Genomic DNA, 20,876 nt, shown 5'->3' with positions numbered 1-20,876 from the left:
GTTTTGGCTATAAGAATATTTACTGTCCACATTCCTTATAATAATGAAACACTGGCAGCAAAATTTTGTCTAATAATAGGGGCTGGTTAAAACATATGATGGTCCACCATGCAGTGAAATGCTACATACCTAGTAAAACTCATATTGAGGAAGAATAATTTCATTGAATTAACACTATTCATTATTTCAAAACATGTTTTAAAACCAACAGCTTATTTTTAAAAAGTATCTGACCTCCCCCACTCCAATGGCAGTCATTACTGCCTTGAATCAGGCCTTTTAGCAGTTGCCCACTCCCCAAACTCTTCCTTAACCCTGGTCCTCTTAGATTTATACCTACTTTGGGTCTCACAAACCCCCGTGGCTTTACTTATCAGCTCACATTTACAGAGCATTATCTTCTGAACTCAAGGCGGCAATTCTGAGATTCCATTTTACCGAAGGAAAGAAGGATGTGATGGATTCCCAGGAGGTTAAGAGGCCATTTACCAGGCAATGTATTAATCACTCTACAAATATTAACTCATTCAGTCCTCAGAGAGAGGAAGGAACCTATTATCCTCATTTTTCAACTGAGGAAACTACAGCCCTGGGAAGCTTCTATCTTGCCTGAGCTTCCAGAGCTGGTAATTGGTAAGAGTTCAGATTTCAACCCAGGTAGTCTGGCTCCAGAGCCAAGGCTTTCAGTCACAGCTTTACTGTCTCTTGTTCTTATTAGTAGTAAAAATAATAATGATTATTAATAATATTTAATATAACACAGAAATGTGATCAACAGTGGTTTTCATTATCCAGAGCTTTTTAAGTGTTTTTACTTACAAGAGCTCACTTATCTCTGGAAACTCATTTTGCCGAGACAGGAACTGAGGCTCAAGTACCCATCGCTGATGCTGTGAAACCCACCGCAGGAATTACAGACTCATTATTATTGGTAAATAATATAATGTAAAGGATAATAAAAAGTGCCTCCACAGTCCTTAGGGCTTCACAGTGTGATCTGACACACCTTTTACAATGTGTAACCGGCTCTGAGAGGCCAGCAACGCGGGCAAGGCAGCACACCAAGTAAGATAAAGCAAAGTTATCGTTTTGCTTACTAATAATAACGCCTCGTCCTCCAGAGCTAAAGAAAAGGCTTTTCTTAAGGAAATCAAACTCATACCGCAGGGAGGTGGTGACTTCACCTGGGTCCTGCAGCTGCTTCGTGGCCCCGGGGCAGTTTCTCCGCTGGTGCGGCACCGAAGGCGCCTCCAGGCGAGTCCCGGCCTGCGGGCACCTGGGCACCTGGGCAGGTGGGCGGGTCCGGGCTGCGGGTCGCGGACCGCCCCCGTCCCCGGTGCCAGCCCCGTTCCGCCCGCGCCCCCGCCGCCCCCAGGCCGCTCCAGGCCGACCCCGGGCCCCCTCCCCGAGTCTCCACCGCCCCGCACGCTCGGAGCCGATACCCGGCCTCACTCTCCTCCGGCTCCGGGCCCACTCACACCCGTCTCCGGCTGACCCGGGGCCCTCCCCGCGCCCCCGCCGCCTGGAGCTGCCCGGGCGGGCGGCCGGCGGCCGGTGCGAGGCCCCTCCCCGGCGGAGTCGCTCAGCTCGGAGGAAGCGGAGGCGGCGGCAGCGCCGAGACCTCGCCGCGCTCATGGCGTCGCCCGGGTGAGTGCGGCGCTCGCGGCCGCGCCGGGGGGGGGGGGGTTGCGGGGTGGGGGCTGCGGGCCGCCGCTGGCGGCCTTCCCCGGCCTGCGGCCCCGGACCCCCGCCCGCTCGCTCGCCCGCCAGGCCCCGCGGCCCTCTCCCGCCGACCTCGGGCGGAGGCGGCCCGGGCGGGGGCGGGCTGGGGGCGCGGGCTGAGGATCTCGGCTCCGGGGGCGGGCTCCGGGGCCCGGGGCGCGGAGGCCGTTGGTGGGGGGCGGGCGGAGCGGGAGGGCGTGCGGGAGCGGCAGCCCCCCACCTCCCAGCGGCGCCCCCGGCCTGGAGCCGCGGCGTCTGGTGCTCGCCCGGCGTCTGCCGCCCTGCCTTCCGCATCTGTTTTCTCCGCTTGCTCGCGTTGGAGTTGATGCTGGGTTCTCACCGCCGTCGGGATGCAGCCTGGATGTCCCCGAACGTCCGGAGCAGGGGCCGGGGCAGACCCTGCCTCGGCCTGGTCCGGGCCTCCAGCTTGGGCTGGGCCGCGGGCCCGGGTACAGTGGCTGCCCCTGTTCTGACATCACCTCCATTCCACTGTCTTGGTGTGAAAATGTTCTTTCTTTTAGGAAATGATGGTGACCTACTGAGTTTGTAATTTAAAAAAAAATTTTTTTTTGCAAAATAAAACCTCAGCAATTCATTATGATTACTTTTTGTTTTGGTAATTTAGTCGTGAAAGCTGGGAATGACAAGAGTTAATGCAACAGCTACGTTTCACAGAGGAGGAAAATTAGTCTCAAGGTCATTGCTTTAGTTGGTAACAGGCTTCATTTGACTGCTGTCCACCATTCAGTGTGTCTCAGACCTAGTGGTTATGGTAGCAATTCGCTGCACATCCTTGCACATCACAGAGGGCTTTTACTGGTGCACGGGGTGGGGTCGGGGGAATGGTGGGCTGAGAGGCAGAGAAGATGGATATCAGGCCCCTTACAGGTAAGGGAAGTTCACTAGAGTGAACTGGTTCAGTGCAGTGGGCCTTGATAGAGCAAGCTGGGTTTTGACTCCAGCCAAGTCATGGGCATTTCCCATCTACCTGCTGTCTTTCTAGGTTTAGGGAGGAGCAGTCAGAAGTACGCAGTACTTTGAGCTTGTAATTAGAATAAACAGCTCATCCCTCAGAAGGCCAGGCTGTCACCCAGAGGTTCAAGGTCCCACTGGGTTCCTGGCCCTCGTGTCAGGAAAGGGTGAGGCAGGGCGCATCGGAGGCAGTAGTGGGTGGCTGAGCCTGTGTGGGGCTGCCGTGAAGCCTTTAAAAAGTGATGGTGCATTGGGCAGCCCAGCCCACTGCATTAAGTCAGAGGTGGACTTAATGCTCGGCTGGTGTGCCCTTCTGTGGGCCAGTAGTCCCTAAACTGTGTCTCTGTGGAAGGTCATGTAAGTGCAGATTTGATATTTGCAGTCCTGACTATTTTTGAGGGATCTCATGAGTCTGCAGTTGGTACTTATTTCTGAGGGGTACCCATTGCAAAGCTGAGGTCACAGCGTTTTTAGTATACTTTATGTCGTTTCATGGAACGAACTATGTACTTATTATGGTATATACAAATTTGGGGACAGTCTTTGTCTCCATATGTCCGCAGGCTTTGCTGGTAGACCAGAGTCTAGCCAGGGAGACTTGGTTTCCTAAGCTTCTTTGGCCTCTCCAAGTCAGCAGACATTCAGCCTAGAAGACTAGGTGCTGCAGGAATAAGTCCAGAGATTCAGGGCAGGGATGGGAGGGGAGCCGTGATTTGTGCTGGACTGTTAACGGAGGAGCCTCCAAATCTGGTGTTCTTTTCTAAGTGACAATTTCCGTAAGAGAGTTGAGAAGGAAAGAAGGAATTCTGACAATTTTTGAGGAGCTTACCAATGTGCTAGGCCTTATGGAAAAGAAAAGGACAAGAATGAAGGCATCAAAGGAAAAGATATATTTGAGATGACTCACAGCCCAGTGTGTTTGGAATTAAGGAGAGACAAGGCCAGAGATGGAGGCAGGGCCAGACTACAGGACCTGGCCTCCTTTTGTGGGCTTACTGCCCACTGTTCACTGAAGGATATTTGTCATCAGGCTCTTGGGGAATCCATGTGACAGCAGTATGGAAGAGGCGGAGGGGACAGGGGAGATGGAGCTCATCAGCCTGCTACCGCTCTCAGCCTGCTACCGTCTACCCTCTTCTGCGGGCCTCCACTCCTTATGGCCCCCATCTCTTCTTTACTCTGCCTGCTTCTTCATTCTTGGGGTTTCCTTGGGTTCCGTAGCCCATCTCTGCTAATTCCTACCTAGCACACGTTCTCTGCATGATTGCATCCATTTCTGCAGCTTTAAATGTCCAAATCAGAGGTTCTTAACCTGGGGTACACGATTGGGTGGGCTTCCAGGGTCCTGCATTCCCTGAAGCCGTATGCAGCATTGGGGTCTGTGTGCATTTTCCGGGGACCAAGGTCTATAGTCTTCATCATCTGCAGCCTGCCTCGAAGGGCCTCCTAGCCATAGCAAGTTTACAGTCATCCATCCATACCCACCTAGAGAGATAGCAAACCTAGTTAACTGTGCAAAATATATATATTTTTCAGATTGTTAATGGTAGATAATTTGAAAAACAAAGTATAAAACAGAGAATAAAAATCAAGTGTAGTCTGACTTTCTGTAGACCACCACTTGAAACATTTTGGGGTCTTTTAAATTAGGCCATTATTTTTATCAGAGAGACATCCTTACAGATACAACTAGAGTCCCCCCCGCTACCCCCAACCTCCCTGCCTATCTTAGTTAGGCAGGTATCTCGACAGACATTTTCTATTGCATTTACATGTTATATTTGTTCTTTGCTCTGTTTTTCCCCCAGATTTTTTTTTTTTTTTTTGCGGTACACGGGCCTCTCACTGTTGTGGCCTCTCCCGCTGCGGAGCACAGGCTCTGGACGCGCAGGCTCAGCGGCCATGGCTCACGGGCCCAGCCGCTCCGCGGCATGTGGGATCCTCCCAGACCAGGGCACGAACCCGTGTCCCCTGCATCGGCAGGCGGACTCTCAACCACTGTGCCACCAGGGAAGCCCCTCCCCCAGATTTTTAAATTTATTATTTTACACATAACGTAAAATTTGCCACCTTAAGCACTTATTTGCGCCTTTTTTACATAAATGGACTCATACTGTTCTGCAGCCTGCTTTATTCACCCAGCAATATGCTTTGAAATGCTTTTCATGTGAGAACAAAGAACAGATCTACCTAAAACTTGACATTTATATAATATTCTGGGTCATGGTTATGTTATTTAGTTAAGAATGTTTTCAGTTTTCTTTGTAAGATAATGCTGCACACTTGGTGTCTCCCTCTGGACACGCGCAAGTGGTTTTCTGAAGTAGGTACAAAGAACTGTGGTCAGAGGGCCAGCCCATTTTTTTAGCTCATACTACCAAAGTATGCTTATGAATGATTGTACCACCTTCCCCTTCCACCACCACATTTTAAGGGCTCTCTCCACCTCCCAACATGTGATGACATCGGACTTTAAAAGTTTTGCCTGTCTGGTGGAATTATTGAGTCAAGAAATAGGAAGCTAATGGCATCTTTATTCACCCCATGTTCAAAGATAGAAACTTCCTCCCTGACTCCTATATTCCTTCAGAAATAGTCAGTCCTCATTTCTTTGATCCGGTTGCGAACATCGAATTCTAACCATCCATATCCTTAAGTAAACTCTTACCTTCAGGTTTTTGTTTCAGAAAATGTGGTCATTGTAGCACTTAAGTAGTCTCTGCACTGGGCCAGGAGTGATGTAATGAGACCTGTCCTGGAGTCAAAGTATGGGAGGCAAGGAGCCCCACCAAGCACCTCACCTGCCTTCCTGGCCACTCCCTCAGGATTCATCTCCCCTGGAACTGAAAGCACTCCCAGTAACATCCACTGGACATTTCAAAGTACCCTGGACTGAACTTCAACCTTTCGTCTTCCTTGTCCAGGAAGATTCTCTCCCAACACCAACATTTTGTGGGGAAGGAAAGGATCCTGGGCTTCCCCTTCTGGGAAGGGCTCAGCTTTCCCGCTGAAGCCTAGCCTGGTCCAAATGGGCCACAAGAGCTCCAAGCTCTTCACAGTGGGTGGAGGAAGGGTCCTCTAGCCAGGCCAGGGGTGGGGAGGAAGAGGCCCACAGATCACACAGTGGGGAGGAGACACTGAGCAAGTCGGGCAAGGTATGTAACTGCTCCTGGGTGAGGTCCAGCCGGGAGCCCTTGGCCTCTGCTCAGGAGCTGCTGTGGCTTCCAGAGAACACACATGGCTTTGCCAGCGGGATGCAGACTCTGCTCTTCCCCAGTAGATCTGGGGTTGCCCAGTGAGCCAGCAACCACCCCAGTGTGTCCCTACTGGAGAAAACGAGAGAACTGGGAGGGGTGTTGTAGCTGAACCATCCCTGGCTCTGCAGAGCGGCTCACCAAAGCCCACTTACCTCCTTGTAGGTGGCAGATGTGCCACTGCTTCATCAGATGGAGTGCCGTGTGGCGAACCTGGCCCCCAGCTCAAGGAGAGCCTCTTCTTATCCACAACCAGGAGCCCCTGGCAGGGGCTTTCCAGTCCAAGGGAATGCTCTTTTAAATTTAGATCCTGCCTACTTCCAAAGAGTGTATTGTTAGGCCCTGTTCTAAGTGCTTTTGCTTATAATATGTTATTGAATCTTCGCGACAACGCTATAGTAAGTACTGTTATTATCCGTATTGTATGGGTGAGGAAATCGAGGCCCACCCAAGCAGTTTAAGTTAGAACTTGATGCAAAATGACCCCATTATGAATAGTCGGTTTAAATTTGGTTACTGAGGCACAACAAAAATGTTGGACTCAGTACTCGGTTCTGATCTCAAAGCACATGCACTGTGTCTCCGGCACGCTCGGGATGAAACTGGAGTAAGAATGTGTTCACTTGGTTTGTCTGTATTAGCAGAGTGGTTGTCCTTTCAATTATGCTTTTACGAAATATGGCTGAATATGGAATAACTTAGACGCGCTCTTTCTTTTAAAGAAGAATTCCCTCCGGGAGGCTATATATTCTGAGCGAGACCACCTGCATGTAGTTCAGAAGTGGTGGTTCTGTCCCAGATTCTCCGCGTTGTAACTTTTTATAAAATTGTTAGTTGCCTTACTTTTAAAAACAAGTAATATATGCATATGGTAAAAAGTTCAAAAGGTATAAAAGGAACATAAATGAAATCTCAGGCACCTTGCCCCCTGTTCCTGTCCGAGAAACTGGCATCCTCCTTAGAGAAGCATCCTCCCGGGAGGCAGGGCACAGTGTGGATTGGTGTCCTCCTCCTTGTTCTGTTTTAAACCCAGAATGACTTTTGGAGATGTCTTTTGTTACTTTGTTTCTGTTTAGATTCTTGGTTCCTTCTCATGGATTTGTAGATCTTTGTACATTGAGAAAACTGACTTTCATTGTTTGTGTTACAAATGCTTCTCCTTTGTTATTTACCTTTTGACTGTATGAAGGCTTCCCTGCTCTGAGATCTTTGTTTTAAGTCTTTAATATTTCTTTCAGTGCATTTTTGGTTTCATTTTCTAATTTACCTCTTAGATCCAGGTCGTTTTCATTTTGGTGAAAGGAGTAGTAGGGATTTACCTTTATTTTTTCCATGTTGTTGTAATTGAATAATCACCAGACGCTTAGAGCTGCCTGGATCAGGGACAAAATTCCCACCTGTATTTGGGCCTGTTTCTGGGCTCTTCTCTTACTGAGCTCTGTCTATTCATGAACCAGTGCTACAGCCTTAACTTACTGTGGCTTGTACTATGTTTTGCTGTCTCGCAGGTTTTGTCCGCCTTCATTCCTGGTCTTTTTCAGAATTTTCCTGATTATTATTGCACAAATATTTCTGAATAGAATCAGCTCCCCTGTTTTCAAACCTAAATTCACTTATTGGTTAATTTAGGGAGAATCGACTTTAAAATTATAGTGAGCCTTTCTTTCCCCAAAGGATATGGCTTTGTCCGAGTCTTTTATATTCTTTAGTATTTAGAAATTCTTTTCATATAGATGTTGCACATTTATATGTGTATTCTTAAATTTTTTCTTGTTGTTACTCTAAATGGGAGTCTTCCTTTCACATCGCTAAACTTGTTTGTATATAAGAAGGCAATTGGGTTTTTAAAAAAAATGTTTTTTATGTCCCCAGCTTACTGAATTCTCTCATTGCTCACAGCAGTTTTCCAGTTGATCTCTTAGTTCTTCCACATCACCATTTCTTTCTGTTATCATGGATAAATATAGCAAGGTGCTTCTGCCTTTGTTGTGGGCAGACTGTGTGTCTGAAGGAAGGGAGCCAACAGTGGTCTTTTGGATACATTGTGGAGCGCTGCCTTCCCTAAGCGGCCCCAGCCCTTTGCGGCCCCTGTGCCGCTCAGCATCTCCACGGAGGCCGTCCACGGGTCTTGGGCCACAACACGAGCACTAGCTTGCTCGGGGTCCCGTCATGCACATCCACAGACTTCCCGTTCGAGACAGTGGCAGCTCTACTGAACCTGAGCATTTGGAGGTTTCCTGGACTGTCTTTCTCACACACTCTGTCCAGTCCTTCACAGAGACTTTCAGAGCCCAGCCCTGTGTTGTCGCCTCTGGTGCCACTACCCAGGTCTGATCTTTGTCACCTCTAATCTGTTCTCAACATCAAACAGGCATGTCGACTTGCATGCAGCCCATTCTCCAGAATAAAAGCCAGAAAGTTCGGTCTTACCCAGCCTCTTCTACCGCCTGCGTCCCGCTCACTCCATAACAGCTGCACTGGCCTCCCCCCCGATCCCTGAGCCCCTCCTGGCCTGCATGGCACCTGGAACGCTCTCCCCAGGGGGCCGTGTGGCTTACGCCCTCCTCTCCTACCAAGCCTGCCCTTGCATGTCCCCTTCTCCGGGAGGCCCACCCTGACCTAATTACAGCAGTCTGTGCCCCCATTCACCACATGCCCGGTACCCTGATCCTAGTCTACACTTTCTTTCTTTCTTCCAGAGCACTTAATGCCTCCCAGTGTATCTTCTATTTAAAACTTTCAAAAATTGTTTCTTGTCAGTTCCCCCCCGCTCACTGAATGTAAGCTAAGAGCAGAGACATTTATGTCCTTCGCCGATATATCCCAAACTCCTAGAAAAGTTCCTAGCGGGAAATAAATGTGTGGATAAATCCAAGAGAACACTGCCTTATATAAACTTGCTTCACATGTGTAAGTCTCTCTGGGTCCCTATAGCAACCTGATTAGGTGTGCAGGACAGGGGTGGCCAGCTTTGTTTTAAAGATTAACATACCTGTATTTTGTAGAGTTCATGTAATGAGTGTTCATAGTATCTCTCCAGCCTAACCCTAGTATAAACTCCTGGAGGACTGGGGCAGCATTTTAGAGCTGTTTCCTCTTGTATGGTGAACCTACATGGCACGAACCTGGGACCAAGACCTGTTGCTCATTACACTGATTCTCTCCTTGCAACACTCTTAGGTTGGGGTGTGGCAATGATTATTGCCCCAGGATCCTGCTGGAGGGGTAACAGCAGTAGGCAGGACACCTTTGCCTGACATGTGAGGGGTGTGTCCTTTCCCAGTGTGCTGCCTCTCCTGCCTTCAGGAAATTCTAGGTGCATAAAAGCAGGACTGCAGTGGGTCCCTCTGCCATGCTCCCTGCATGTGCCAGCACATTTCAGGGACTAAATGCCGGGCTTCACGGTGCTTGTCTATTACCTACGTTATAATAACTGACATCTACTTGTCCTCATGTGCTGTTTGATGGAAACTTTTCATGTATGTTTTCTTAGCCAGTCCCCACTGCTGCACAGTGAGTTTTAAACTTTTCAAAGCATGTGGTCACCTTGCAGAGGTGGGATGGCCCCTAGTTTTGGCTTCGATATTGTGGATGAATTGTGTTCCCTCCAAAACATATGTTGAAGTCCTAACCCCTAGTACTTGTGAATGTGATCTTTTTTGGAAATAGGTTCTTTGCAGACGTGATTACTTAATATAAGGTTGCACTTGCACTGGGTTAGGGTGGGCCCAAATCTAGTGACTAGTGCCCTTAAAAGAGGCAGAGAAGAGACACAGACATGGGACTTCCCTGGTGGTCCAGTGGTAAAGAATCTGCCTTCCAATTCAGGGGACGTGGGCTCGATCCCTGGTCGGGGAACTAAGATCCCACATCCCGCGGGGCAGCTAAGCCTGCGTGCCACAACTACTGAGCCCATGTGCCTCAACTAGAGAGCCCATGTGCCGCAAACTACAGAGCCCACATGCTCTGAAGCCCATGAGCCACAACTAGAGAGAAGCTCACACGCCGCAACAAAGAGCCTGCACGCCACAACAAAAAGATCCCGCATGCCGCAACGAAGATCCCGCGTGCCACAACGAAGACCCAAAGCAGCCAAAAAAATAAATAATATTTTCAAAAAGAGTGATATGTGGACACATACAGGGGAGAACCCATGTCAAGAGAGGCAGAAACTAATACAGCTGTCAAGAGCCACACATACATTGTCTTCATTTGGTAGGGATGCTATAACAAAGGACCACAAACTGGGAGGCTTAAAGAAAACAGAAATCTTTTTTTCACAGTTCTGGATGCCAGGTGTCTGAAACTAAGGTGTCAGCAGAGTTGGTTCCTTTTCGAGGCTCTGGGGGAGAGTCTATCCCAAGCCTCTCTCCTACCCTTTTGGTGGCTGCCAGCAATCCTCAGTGTTCCTTCGATTGTAGATGCATCATTCCAATCTCCACTTCCATCGTCACATGTTCTTCTCCCTGTGTATCCAAATTTTCCTCTTATAAGCATACCATTCATTGCATTAGGGGCTCACCCTACCCCTGTATGACATGATCTTAATTTAACTAATTAGATCTGCAAAGACCTTATTCCAAATAAGGTCCCATTCATAGTAGGGAGTTAGGACCTGAACATATGTTATGGGGAAACACAGTTCAACCCACCAGGAGGGTTTGAAAAAGTTTATTACTAATTTAGTGAGGCTTTCTGGGTAGAGCAACTGGCCTCAGGTTTTGTTTTGTTTTTTGTTTTGTTTGGGGTGTTGTAATGGGGTGAGGGTCCCTAGCTAACACCAAAGAAAGGAGCCCTCAGGCTCTCTTGTCTGCTGGCCCAGATGTGGGGCAGGTCAGGAAGGGGAAGATCTTGAAAGCTATTAGCATCAAACAGCAAAAATTGGGTCAAACTATTATCCAAAGTTATTAATAATATACTGTCAACTACATTATGGTAAGCAACTGCCCCATATTTAGTCTCCTTCTGTTAGATTTTCTATGCCGGCTTGTTTTATTGGTGCCACCCAACGAAGGAGCCAGGTTTGTTGCTAGGAATTAGCCCTGCTCGCAAGGTTTGGACAGTTTATTCTTGGCCTTGAGGGGCACCGTCCAAGGAGTGCCCAACTCTGAGGTGGTAGCAGGCATCTCCCTTTCAGAGATGGGTCTGCTGAATCAGAGTCTCCAGGTGTAAATAGGAAAGCTCCTCAGGTAATGCTGTTGTGCAATGGAAAAAGAGAATGCAGGACACAGAAAGTGTGCCTTGACCTGTCTTCCAGGACTGACAGCCAGTGAGGCGGATGGCCTAGGGCTGTCAGGTTGCTGACTCTGCCTGCCAGACCTGAAGGGAGCCCTGTGCACACACCAGGCTGTCTGCTTCCTAACTTTGTGAGAAAGAACTGTTAGATACACTTGGCCCTCAGGGTGGCATTCCGATCGCTTCTTGCCCTGGAGAGAAGTCTGTGTGGGGAGGTGCCCCCAGAAGGGAAGTCGAGCCGTGATGCCACGGCACCGAGGCTACAGGCCTGGGCAGCATGGAGACCAGGAGCCCATGCCCGGGCCGGACCTCTGTGCTGGTGGCCCCCAGGCGGGGCCTGCGCTGGGTTCCACTTTTGGCTCTATGCCCTGGGGTCTTGAAAGGACCAACATGGGCCTCAGGAGAAGACCAAAATCTAAATAGCCCTTAATGAGGAAGTAAAACGGGATGCAGAGAATGTAGTCCTATATATCGATTAATGCAATGAGCTACAGCAACATGAATAGGTCAGAAGTAGGAGGCGGGGGTGGGGGAGGATTGGTTAACATATTGAGTAATTGTTCAAAAGAGCAAAGGCATTTTCTTGGTACTTTTCTGTATATTTGTCTTATTTTTGGAATCAGAAGAAGACATTCGCAGTTTTCAAAAACTGCTTTGTAAAAGGCCGCTCTGCTCACGTCTGGGCCCATTGGAAGCACTGCTTGTTTTCACTCCCCTGGTCTTGTCTGCCTGTGGAGGCAAGAGCAGGCTTGGCAAGACTTGGAGTTGGCAGATGGGCTGTTTTTTGTGGTTTTTGTAATTACCAGCTATAATTATGTTACCTAAAACCTATCTGAGGCTTACAAATAATGAGCCGAAAGGGAACCAGAAGATTCACGTTCGGGTTCTGGCCCTGTGCTTCCTAGCTTGGTGATGCTGGGCTGCTTAGGCTGCCATAACAAAGGACCACAGACTGGGTAACTTAACATTTGTTTCTTGCAGTTCTGGAGGTTGGGAGTCCCAGATCACAGCGCGGGCAGATTCAGTTTCTCCTGAGGTGTCTCTCCCCGGCTTGTAGATGGCCACTGTCTCACTGTGTCCTCACCTGGCCTTTTTCTGTGCACCTGCAGAGAGAGAGCAAGCTCTTGGGGGTCTCCTCCTCTCATAGGACACCCGTCGCATCAGATCAGGGCCTTACCTTGGTGACCTCATTCAACCTTAATTACTCCCTTAAAGGCCATATATGCAAAAGGGTTTCAACATAGGAATTTGAGGGGACACAATTCAGGCCATACAGGTATTGAAAGCAGAGTTGTAAATTAAAAAGCATTGCACAAAGGTGATGTTCTATTGCTGTTCTCTCTTGCAAGACTTGGCTCTGCTTCCAGTTTACAACACAGAGACTCAAATAGGTGTGAACTTTGTTGGCAAGAATCAAGAACAGATTTATATGTATATTTTCAGAAATTAGCACAAACTCAGGGTTGTCCCTGTGATAATTTCACTCTTGTTTTCTACTTTCTTGCATGGAAAATATAGGGTTGGAGTTAAGCTCCTCTCCTGGGAAATTCTGGCGAGTGTGTCCTGAGAGCCTGTGTGCAGTGGGAAGAGGCCGGGCAATGCCCTGGGTATAACTACCTGTCCTCTGCCCTTGTCTTACCTGGGTCTCAGCACAGGGCTCCATGCCACCACCAGGCCGGGCCTGCTTCTTCCCCACTGGGAAACTATTTTTAACCAGTCATGTTTTCTTTTTTTAAGGTTACCTTTTTTTCTTATTACAAAAGCAATATATGTTCTTTGCAGAAAAATGAAGAGAAGACAATGAAAAGTCCCATTTTTATCAGCATCAGGGTCAGATTAAGTCAGAGAGCTGCCTAGTCCTCTGCACTGATAAAGTGGCTAAAACAGCCGTGAACACAGTGACCACTGAGGTTACTGGAACTCCCTTCAGAGAGGGCTGAGGATGAGACCTTCGGGGAACATGCTGGAATAACAACCAAGCATCCTGAAATCCTTCTTTCCTCTAGGAGGGTGGATTTGATTAACACAAAACAGTTCTTCTGCTGATGAATTAACTGGAACTGGATTGCTTGTCTCTGAGGGGGCCTGCCACAAACTAAAGTTTAAACCTGTACACTCTTGGAAGAACATTGGTTTGAAGGGGTGGCAGATGACCAAGTTTTCTTGGGGCACACACATATCTGATTCTGGCCCTGACCCAGACTAACAGCATTACTTTAATGGCTCATTTCGTTTTATTAAATCAATACATGCCTCTTCTATTTAAAAAATTCAAATAAGACAAAATAAACGGATATCATACTACCCAGAAATAACTAACCACTATTAATTTTAAAACATTTTATTTGGACATAATTTCTACTTAGAGATAAATTACAAAATTAAAAAGTCCCCTTATACAGAATCTCCTATTCTTAACATTTTAGCTCATTTACCATTCTCATTTATCATTCTTTCTCTCTTGCTGTCTCTCTCCATGCATATGCATGTGTATACACACACACACATAAATACACATGTATATAATTTTTTTCTTAACCATTAGAGAGTAACTTGCATACATCATCACCCTTTATCCCTAAATCCTTCAGTGTCTTATTTCCTAAGAATAGAGATATTCTCTCACATAACCACAGTACAATTATCAACATCAGTAAACGTGACATTGACAGCGCCTATATTTCAATTTAGTCAGTAGACCCCAAAATGTCTCCTTCTAGTTCAGGATCTAGTCTAGGGTTAGGTATTGCATTTTTTCTTGTCTCTTTAGCACCCTTAATCTGGAACATTTCCTCGATCTTTTTTTTTTTTCTTTTGTGACATTCATACTTTGAGATAATATTGTTCTCCCCCTCTAGCATAACATTTCATTTTGGGTTTGTCCTTATGATGAGATCAGGGTTCTACATCCTCAGCTAGAATGCTGTATAGGTGATGATGTGTCCTTCCTCAGGGTACCACAGCTGGGGGCACACATAGCCATCTGTCCCCATGGTCACTGGCTTTGATTACCCAGCCAAGTATAACTGCTAGGTTTTATTTTTCTCCTAGCACCTAATAAGCAATCTGTGAGGAAACATTTTGAGCCTGGGCAAGTATCTTGCTCCTTGTCAACATTTTTCTGCAAGAATTGGCATTCATTGGTGTTGCTAGCTTGCACCATTCTTGATTAGGATGATTCTGAAAGTGATGCTGCGCCAGCTGCAGCACCCTTCACATTAGCATTCTCTTATAAACAAGAGCCCTCATTCCCCCCCGCTCCGTTTGTTTATCTATTTGTTATCTGTATGGGCTCATTAATACCTGTTTTTCAATGGTGTTAAATTAATTACTGTATTTAATTATATTCATGCCCAAATTGACTCACACTTGGTAGTGGGATCCCCTTCAAGCTGGCTCCTGTGTCCTGTGACATGCCCCGGCATTTTCTTTTTTTGAGCACGTCCTAATTTTCTGAAATAAGATGCTCAGGCTCATCTTGTTCTTTTGCTGCTCCAGCCCTGGAATCTGTAATTTCTCCAAGGAGACCTGATATCTGTTAGTGTGGAATGATATGAAAGGGTGCTTGGTATGCTCACTGGTACTATAGTGTCTTTGCTTCGTGGCCCTTTCAGTGGACAGAGCTAGGAAATGTATGCACGTTTACACAAATGGATACACATGTATACAACGGGCATGCATATAGAAATCACGAGTACACACCAGTACCTCCAGTTCCAGTGTACCTCTGTGAATTCTTTTTCTAACTTCCTCCATTCCTTATTTGTACACCCTTTCTTCAACAGTGGAACCCTGACTTCTGATGAAATCAACACATTTACTCATTCCTATGATATACCTAAAATAGTTTATTCTTAAATAGACTATACTTATCAAGCCTACTTAAATTAATTCAGGGGGCTTCCCTGGTGGCGCAGTGGTTGAGAGTCCGCCTGCCGATGCAGGGGACACGGGTTCGTGCCCCGGTCCGGGAAGATCCCACATGCCGCGGAGCGGCTAGGCCCGTGAGCCATGGCCGCTGAGCCTGCGCGTCCGGAGCCTGTGCTCCACAACGGGAGAGGCCGCAACAGTGAGAGGCCTGCGTACCGCAAAAAAAAAAAAAAAAATTAATTCAGGATCATCTCTCCCTGCCCACTCTATTTTTTTTTTTTTTTTTTTTTTTTGCGGTACGCAGGCCTCTCACTGTTGCGGCCTCTCCCGTTGTGGAGCACAGGCTCCGGACGCGCAGGCTCAGCGGCCATGGCTCACGGGCCTAGCCGCTCCGCGGCATGTGGGATCTTCCCGGACCGGGGCACGAACCCGTGTCCCCTGCATCGGCAGGCGGACTCTCAACCACTGCGCCACCAGGGAAGCCCAGAAATTGCAATACCTTTTTTTTTTTTTCCCTGCCCACACTATTAACTTTTGATGAACATCCTTCTAGATCTCCCTGTATACACCTATAGATAAATAGACATAGTTTTATTAAATAGTAATCACACTGTACATACTCTTCTATAACCTGACTTTCCCCCCACTAATGAACATATCATTAACATCGTTCCATAACGTATCATACATCTTTTTGTCCACAAAATGAGATCCATAGAATATTTTTTAATGATTGCAGAATAAGACTGTACCATAATTCCTATTATTGTACTTTGATTTAAAAGGCATCTAGGGGACTTCCTTGGTGGCGCAGTGGTTAAGAACCTGCCTGCCAATGCAGGGACACGGGTTCGAGCCCTGGTCCGGGAAGATCTCACATGCCACTGAGCAGCTAAGCCTGTGCGCCAGGACTCCTGAGCCTGAGCTCTAGAGCCTGCAAGCCACAACTACTGAGCCCACGTGCCACAACTATTGAAGCCCGCGCGCCTAGAGTCCACGCTCCGCAACAAGAGAAGCCACCGCAACGAGAAGCCTGTGCACTGCAACGAAGAGTAGCCCCCGCTCGCTGCAACTGGAGAAAGCCCGTGCACAGCAATGAAGACCCAACACGACCAAAAAAAAAGAAAAAAAAAAGCGTCCAGTTTTTCACTATTATATATAAAGTTGTCATCAACATATTTGTAACTAAATTTTAATTATTTCCTTAGGGTAGAAGTGGAATTACTGGTCAAAGGATATGTATAGTTTTATGTTTTTCTGAATGGCTGTTTGCTCTGTCTCACAGTTTTTGAGAGTGCTGGTTTTTCTAGACCAGCGTGGGCACTTTTAAAAGCAGAGATGCCCAGTCCTGGCTTTGAAATTCTGGTTTCGAGGATCTGGAGTGTAACCAGGATTTGTAGTTTCTAAAGGCTCCTCAAGAGATTTTGATATGCAGCCAATTTGATAGGTGAAAGTGGTATTTCATTAATTTAATTATAATTTTCTTCTGAAATTGTTTCAGACACTCAAATTTGGGAGAAGTGGCCCCAGAAATAAAAGCATCTGAGAGACGAACAGCTGTGGCCATTGCAGGTAAAGTTGGGCTTCTGTCCACTCGGAAGCAGATCTGTTTCTTCTGGCCCATTGGGATTCTGGATCCCAGCACCACCCTGGGCTGTGGATCATGGACCTCCAAAATAAATAAGCATAAGGTTTTTATTTTCCCTTTTACAAGAAGACCCATTTAAGGATCTTTTAAGCTTCCCTCATATATTCAAAATAGGATTCACTTTTAAAAAGGTATTTACCACACAGTTTTACCGGGAGCACATTACTCCAATTTCAGCACGTTGCTGTTCCTGCCATTCTGACCTGTGTTGAGGGCAACTGTCTAGTTTCTAAACTGGACACACCTGAGAGTGAGCAGTGTGTTTTGTTGGGACAAGAGGTATGAATTGGGACTGTCCCTAGGAGACTGGGACTTGTAGTCTTCCTGATCATGGTCCTTACAAGCTGGTTTTTCTTTCTTTGGGGATTTGAGGGGGTGGGGCTGTAGCTGCCCCTCATGACTTCATCTTTAAGGTGTGGTGGCCACACTGTAGACATCTTAATTTCTCTTAATAACTCATTTTGGATCTATCTTTCATTAGTTTGGTGCTTCTCACAATGAATGTGTTCTATTGGATATTAATAGCATTATGCAAAAATAACCCCACAAAAATATGCAAATACGTTTGGGTTAATCCAGTTTTATTTTATTCATTCAAACAAATATTTATTGACTATTTACCATGTGCTGGCCTTGTTGTAGGGGTTGTGAATATAGGAAACAATAGTGAATACAATGGCCAAAAGTCCTGGTCTTCATGGAACTTAAATTCTAGAAGGTTGGCACTATGGGAGTTCATGGCCGGTTGGTCAAGGCTCGTAGCAAAGTTGGGATCAAGCAGTAATTGCCCAAAGCCCTTCAGTGTCTCAAGATCTTGAGTTGTGCTACTCAATACACTAGCCACTAGGCACACACTTTAAAATTAAACAAAATTAAAAATTCACTTCCTCATTCACACTAGCCATATTTCAAGTACTCAACAGCCATACAGCAAGTGGCTGCATGTTTAACAGTGCAGAAGTAGAACATTTGCTCCATCACAAGACGTTCTATTAGAGGGCATTGCTATAGAACACCAGGCAAGAAAATTTGAGAGTGGGCTGAGCAAAAGAAACGACCTTACTGGCCTACTGTGAGCTAGGCTGCCCTATTACAACAGCCTCATAAGATAGTTATTATTGGTCCTTTGTTTCATTTGAGGAAACTGAGGCTCAGAGACCTTCTGGCCCTTCCCCCAAATTTTGTCTTTGTGTGTCTCTCCAGTGAATAAGTCTTGTGTAATTGTTTTTAAAAAATTTCTTTCTGAGGTATGTGAATTCCTCTTCAGTACGTATTTTATTTTTAAGACTTAAAGTAAGCTCTTCAACCTATAAGATTAAAAAAAAAGTTGTATTGAAGTATAATATACATATGGAAAAGTGCCCATATTGTAAGTGCATAGCTTGATAAAGTTTCACAAACATGAACTGACCTAAGTTAACCAGCATCCAGGAGAAGAAGCCAAACAAAACCATCACCTAAGAGTTCCACCTTCTAATCACTTCCTACCCTGCCTCTGCCAGGGCTAACCACTCTCCAGACTTCCAAAAGCATAGATGCAGGGTTAGTTCTGCCTGATTTGTGCTTTATATAATCATCCTATAGAATGTATTTGCCTTATCTCAAGTCTGAGGACTCTAATTACTTCATAACTCATTCTTTAAAAAAAAAAATTTATTTTCAGTCATTAAAGAGAATTCTGGAAGATGGCACAGCAGGAAGCACCAGGAATCCCTCTCCCCACCTGGACAACAGTTGTGCTGGCAGAATCTGTCTGATGTAATTATTCTGGAACTCTAGAGTCTGTCAAAGGCTTACAACTTCCAAGGGAAGAATTAGAGGGTAAACTGCAGTTAATTTTGGTCAGTTTCAGCTCTTAACACAGTAGCAGCTACGCATCTCCCACTCCCAGCCAAGTGGCAGGCAGCTGTGCACATGATCTTAGAGCAACCTGACACAGCTTGTGGGAATGAGGGTGGGCAAAAAACCCCTGCCCTCCAAATATCAAGTATCTGTGCTCTAATTGCTGATGGCTGCTTCTGATCACAGAAGTGAAGACAAAGAGGGGGGCAGCAGTTGTCACACCTCCAGACATTGTTGCAAGCCCCTCCCCCTCCAGCTGAAGTGACTTACTGGGGAATTAACAGGCCAACACCTTCTCTGCATCATTTTTTGCTTATTCCTCTTTTGTAAGGCACACATTAAAGACTAGAACATTCAAAAACCAACTGCATAGGGGCTTCCCTAGTGGTGCAGGGGTTAAGAATCCTCCTGCCAATGCAGGGGACACGGGTTCGATCCCTGGTCTGGAAAGATCCCACATGCCGCAGAGCAACTAAGCCCATGCGCCACAACTACTGAGTCTGCACTCTAGAGCCCGCGAGCCACAACTACTGAGCCTGCGTGCCACAGCTACTGAAGCCCTAGAGCCTTCGCTCCACCACAAGAGAAGCCACTGCAATGAGAAGCCTGTTCACCACAATGAAGAGTAGCCCCTGCTCGCCACAACTAGAGAAAGCCCACGCACAGCAATGAAGACACAACACAGCCAAAAATAAAAATAAATAACTAAAAAAACAACAACCCCCCCCCAAGAAACAACTGCATATATGGGGAAAATTAGAAAGTGATTGTGCATTTCCAGGAAAATGCTCAGAAAAGACCAGAGAAGACCTTAAGTTTACACCTTAGGCTGATCCTCAGCACAGAGACAGCCAACAACAATCAAAACAAAAAAAACAGACACAAAATAACAATAGCAAACCCTGGGTAAGGCGGAAGAATCTGATTTCCAGAGTTACCACATTATTACATTCAGAGGTGTTCAACAAAAACATCATAAAGCATACAAATGAACAGGAAAGTATGGCCCATTCAAAGGAAAAAAATCTATCAACAAAATCTGTCCCTGAAAAGACTATGGCAGATATATTAGAAAAAGGCTTTAAAACAACAATCCTAAAGATGCTGAAAGAACTAAAGGAAGATATGGAGAAAGTCAGGAGAACGGTGAGTGAACAAAATGGGAATATCAATAAAGAGATAGAAAACCTAAAAATAAACCAAAACAAAATTCTGGAGCTGAAGAGTACAATAACTGAAATGAAAAATTCACTAGCAGGATTCAAAGGCAGACTTGGCAGGCAGAAGAATGAATCAGTGAACTTGAAGATAGGACAATGGAAATGATCAAGGCTGAGGAGCAGAAAGAGAAAAGATTGAAGAAAAGCACATAGAGCATACTGGACATCATCAAAAGGACCAAGATACTCATGTGGGAGTCCCAGAAGGAGAAAAGAAAGAGGCACAGAGAATATTTGAAGAAATAATGGCTGAAAACTTCCTGAATGTAAAGAAAGACATACATGTAACCATTCAAGAAGCTCAATGAACTCCAAGTAAGATGAATTCAAAGAGACCTACACCAAGACACATTATCATTACATTTTTAAAAGAAATAGAAAAAGAAGATATCTTGAAAGCAGCAAGTGAGAAGCAAATCATTACACACAAGTGATCCTCAAAGAGATTATCTGCAGATTTCTCATTAGAAACTTTGGAGGCCAGAAGATAGTAGGCAGGTGTATTCAAAGTGCTTTTAAAAAAAACTGTCAACCAAGATTCATGTATCCAGCAAAACTGTCCTTCAAACATGAGGGAGAGGGACTTCCCTAGTAGCGCAGTAGTTAAGATTCTGCCTGCCAATGCCAAAAATAAATTAATTAATTAAAAAAGAAAAATGAGGGAGAAATCAAGACATTCCCAGTTGAACAAAAGCTGAGGGAGTTTGTGACCATTAGACTGGCCCTGGAAGAAGTGCTCAAGGGTGTGCTGCAAAGATGAACATTAGACCGTAACCCTAAGCTGTACGGAGAAATAAAGATATCAGTAAAGGCAAATACATGGGCAATTATAATAGCTAGTATTATTGTAACAATGGTTTGTAGCTGCATGTTTTGTTTTCTAAATGATTTAAGAGACCAATATATTTAAATTAAAAAATCAATGTAATAGCTAGCATTACTGTTGGTTTATAACTCCAAATCTTGTTCTGTATGTAATTTAGGAGACTAATGCATTTAAAGAGTTATTAGTTTATGTTTGGGGGCACGCATTATATAAAGATATAATTTTGTGATATCAAAAGCAGTGGGGACAGAGTGTAAAGGAGCAGAGTGTTTGTATGTTGTTGAGGT

The 20,876-nt window shown here is 45.9% G+C and overlaps 1 protein-coding gene across 5 annotated transcripts in view; it reads left to right on the top strand.

Moving 5' to 3' along the window:
* Positions 1–20,876, top strand: part of URGCP (upregulator of cell proliferation) — a 93,015-nt gene that overhangs the window by 58,565 nt on the left and 13,574 nt on the right. For 3 of the 5 annotated variants that reach the window (XM_033411283.2, XM_033411282.2, XM_033411281.2), the window contains one exon: positions 16,555–16,625. Coding sequence is in view for 1 of the 5 variants with exons in the window: in XM_033411280.2 (XP_033267171.2) it covers positions 1,634–1,647; positions 16,555–16,625 (85 nt within the window). In the remaining 4 variants the exon portion in view is untranslated. Of the gene's footprint in view, positions 1–1,059; positions 1,648–16,554; positions 16,626–20,876 lie in introns of those variants that run through there. The other 2 variants (XM_033411280.2, XM_049714881.1) reach the window with 2 other exon arrangements.

The sequence above is a fragment of the Orcinus orca genome, chromosome 9 (genome assembly GCF_937001465.1).
Source record: "Orcinus orca chromosome 9, mOrcOrc1.1, whole genome shotgun sequence".
NCBI classification, from domain to species: Eukaryota; Metazoa; Chordata; class Mammalia; order Artiodactyla; family Delphinidae; genus Orcinus; species Orcinus orca.
The sequence above is the reverse complement of the archived record's forward strand: the minus strand, read 5'-3'. Positions and strand labels throughout refer to the sequence as shown.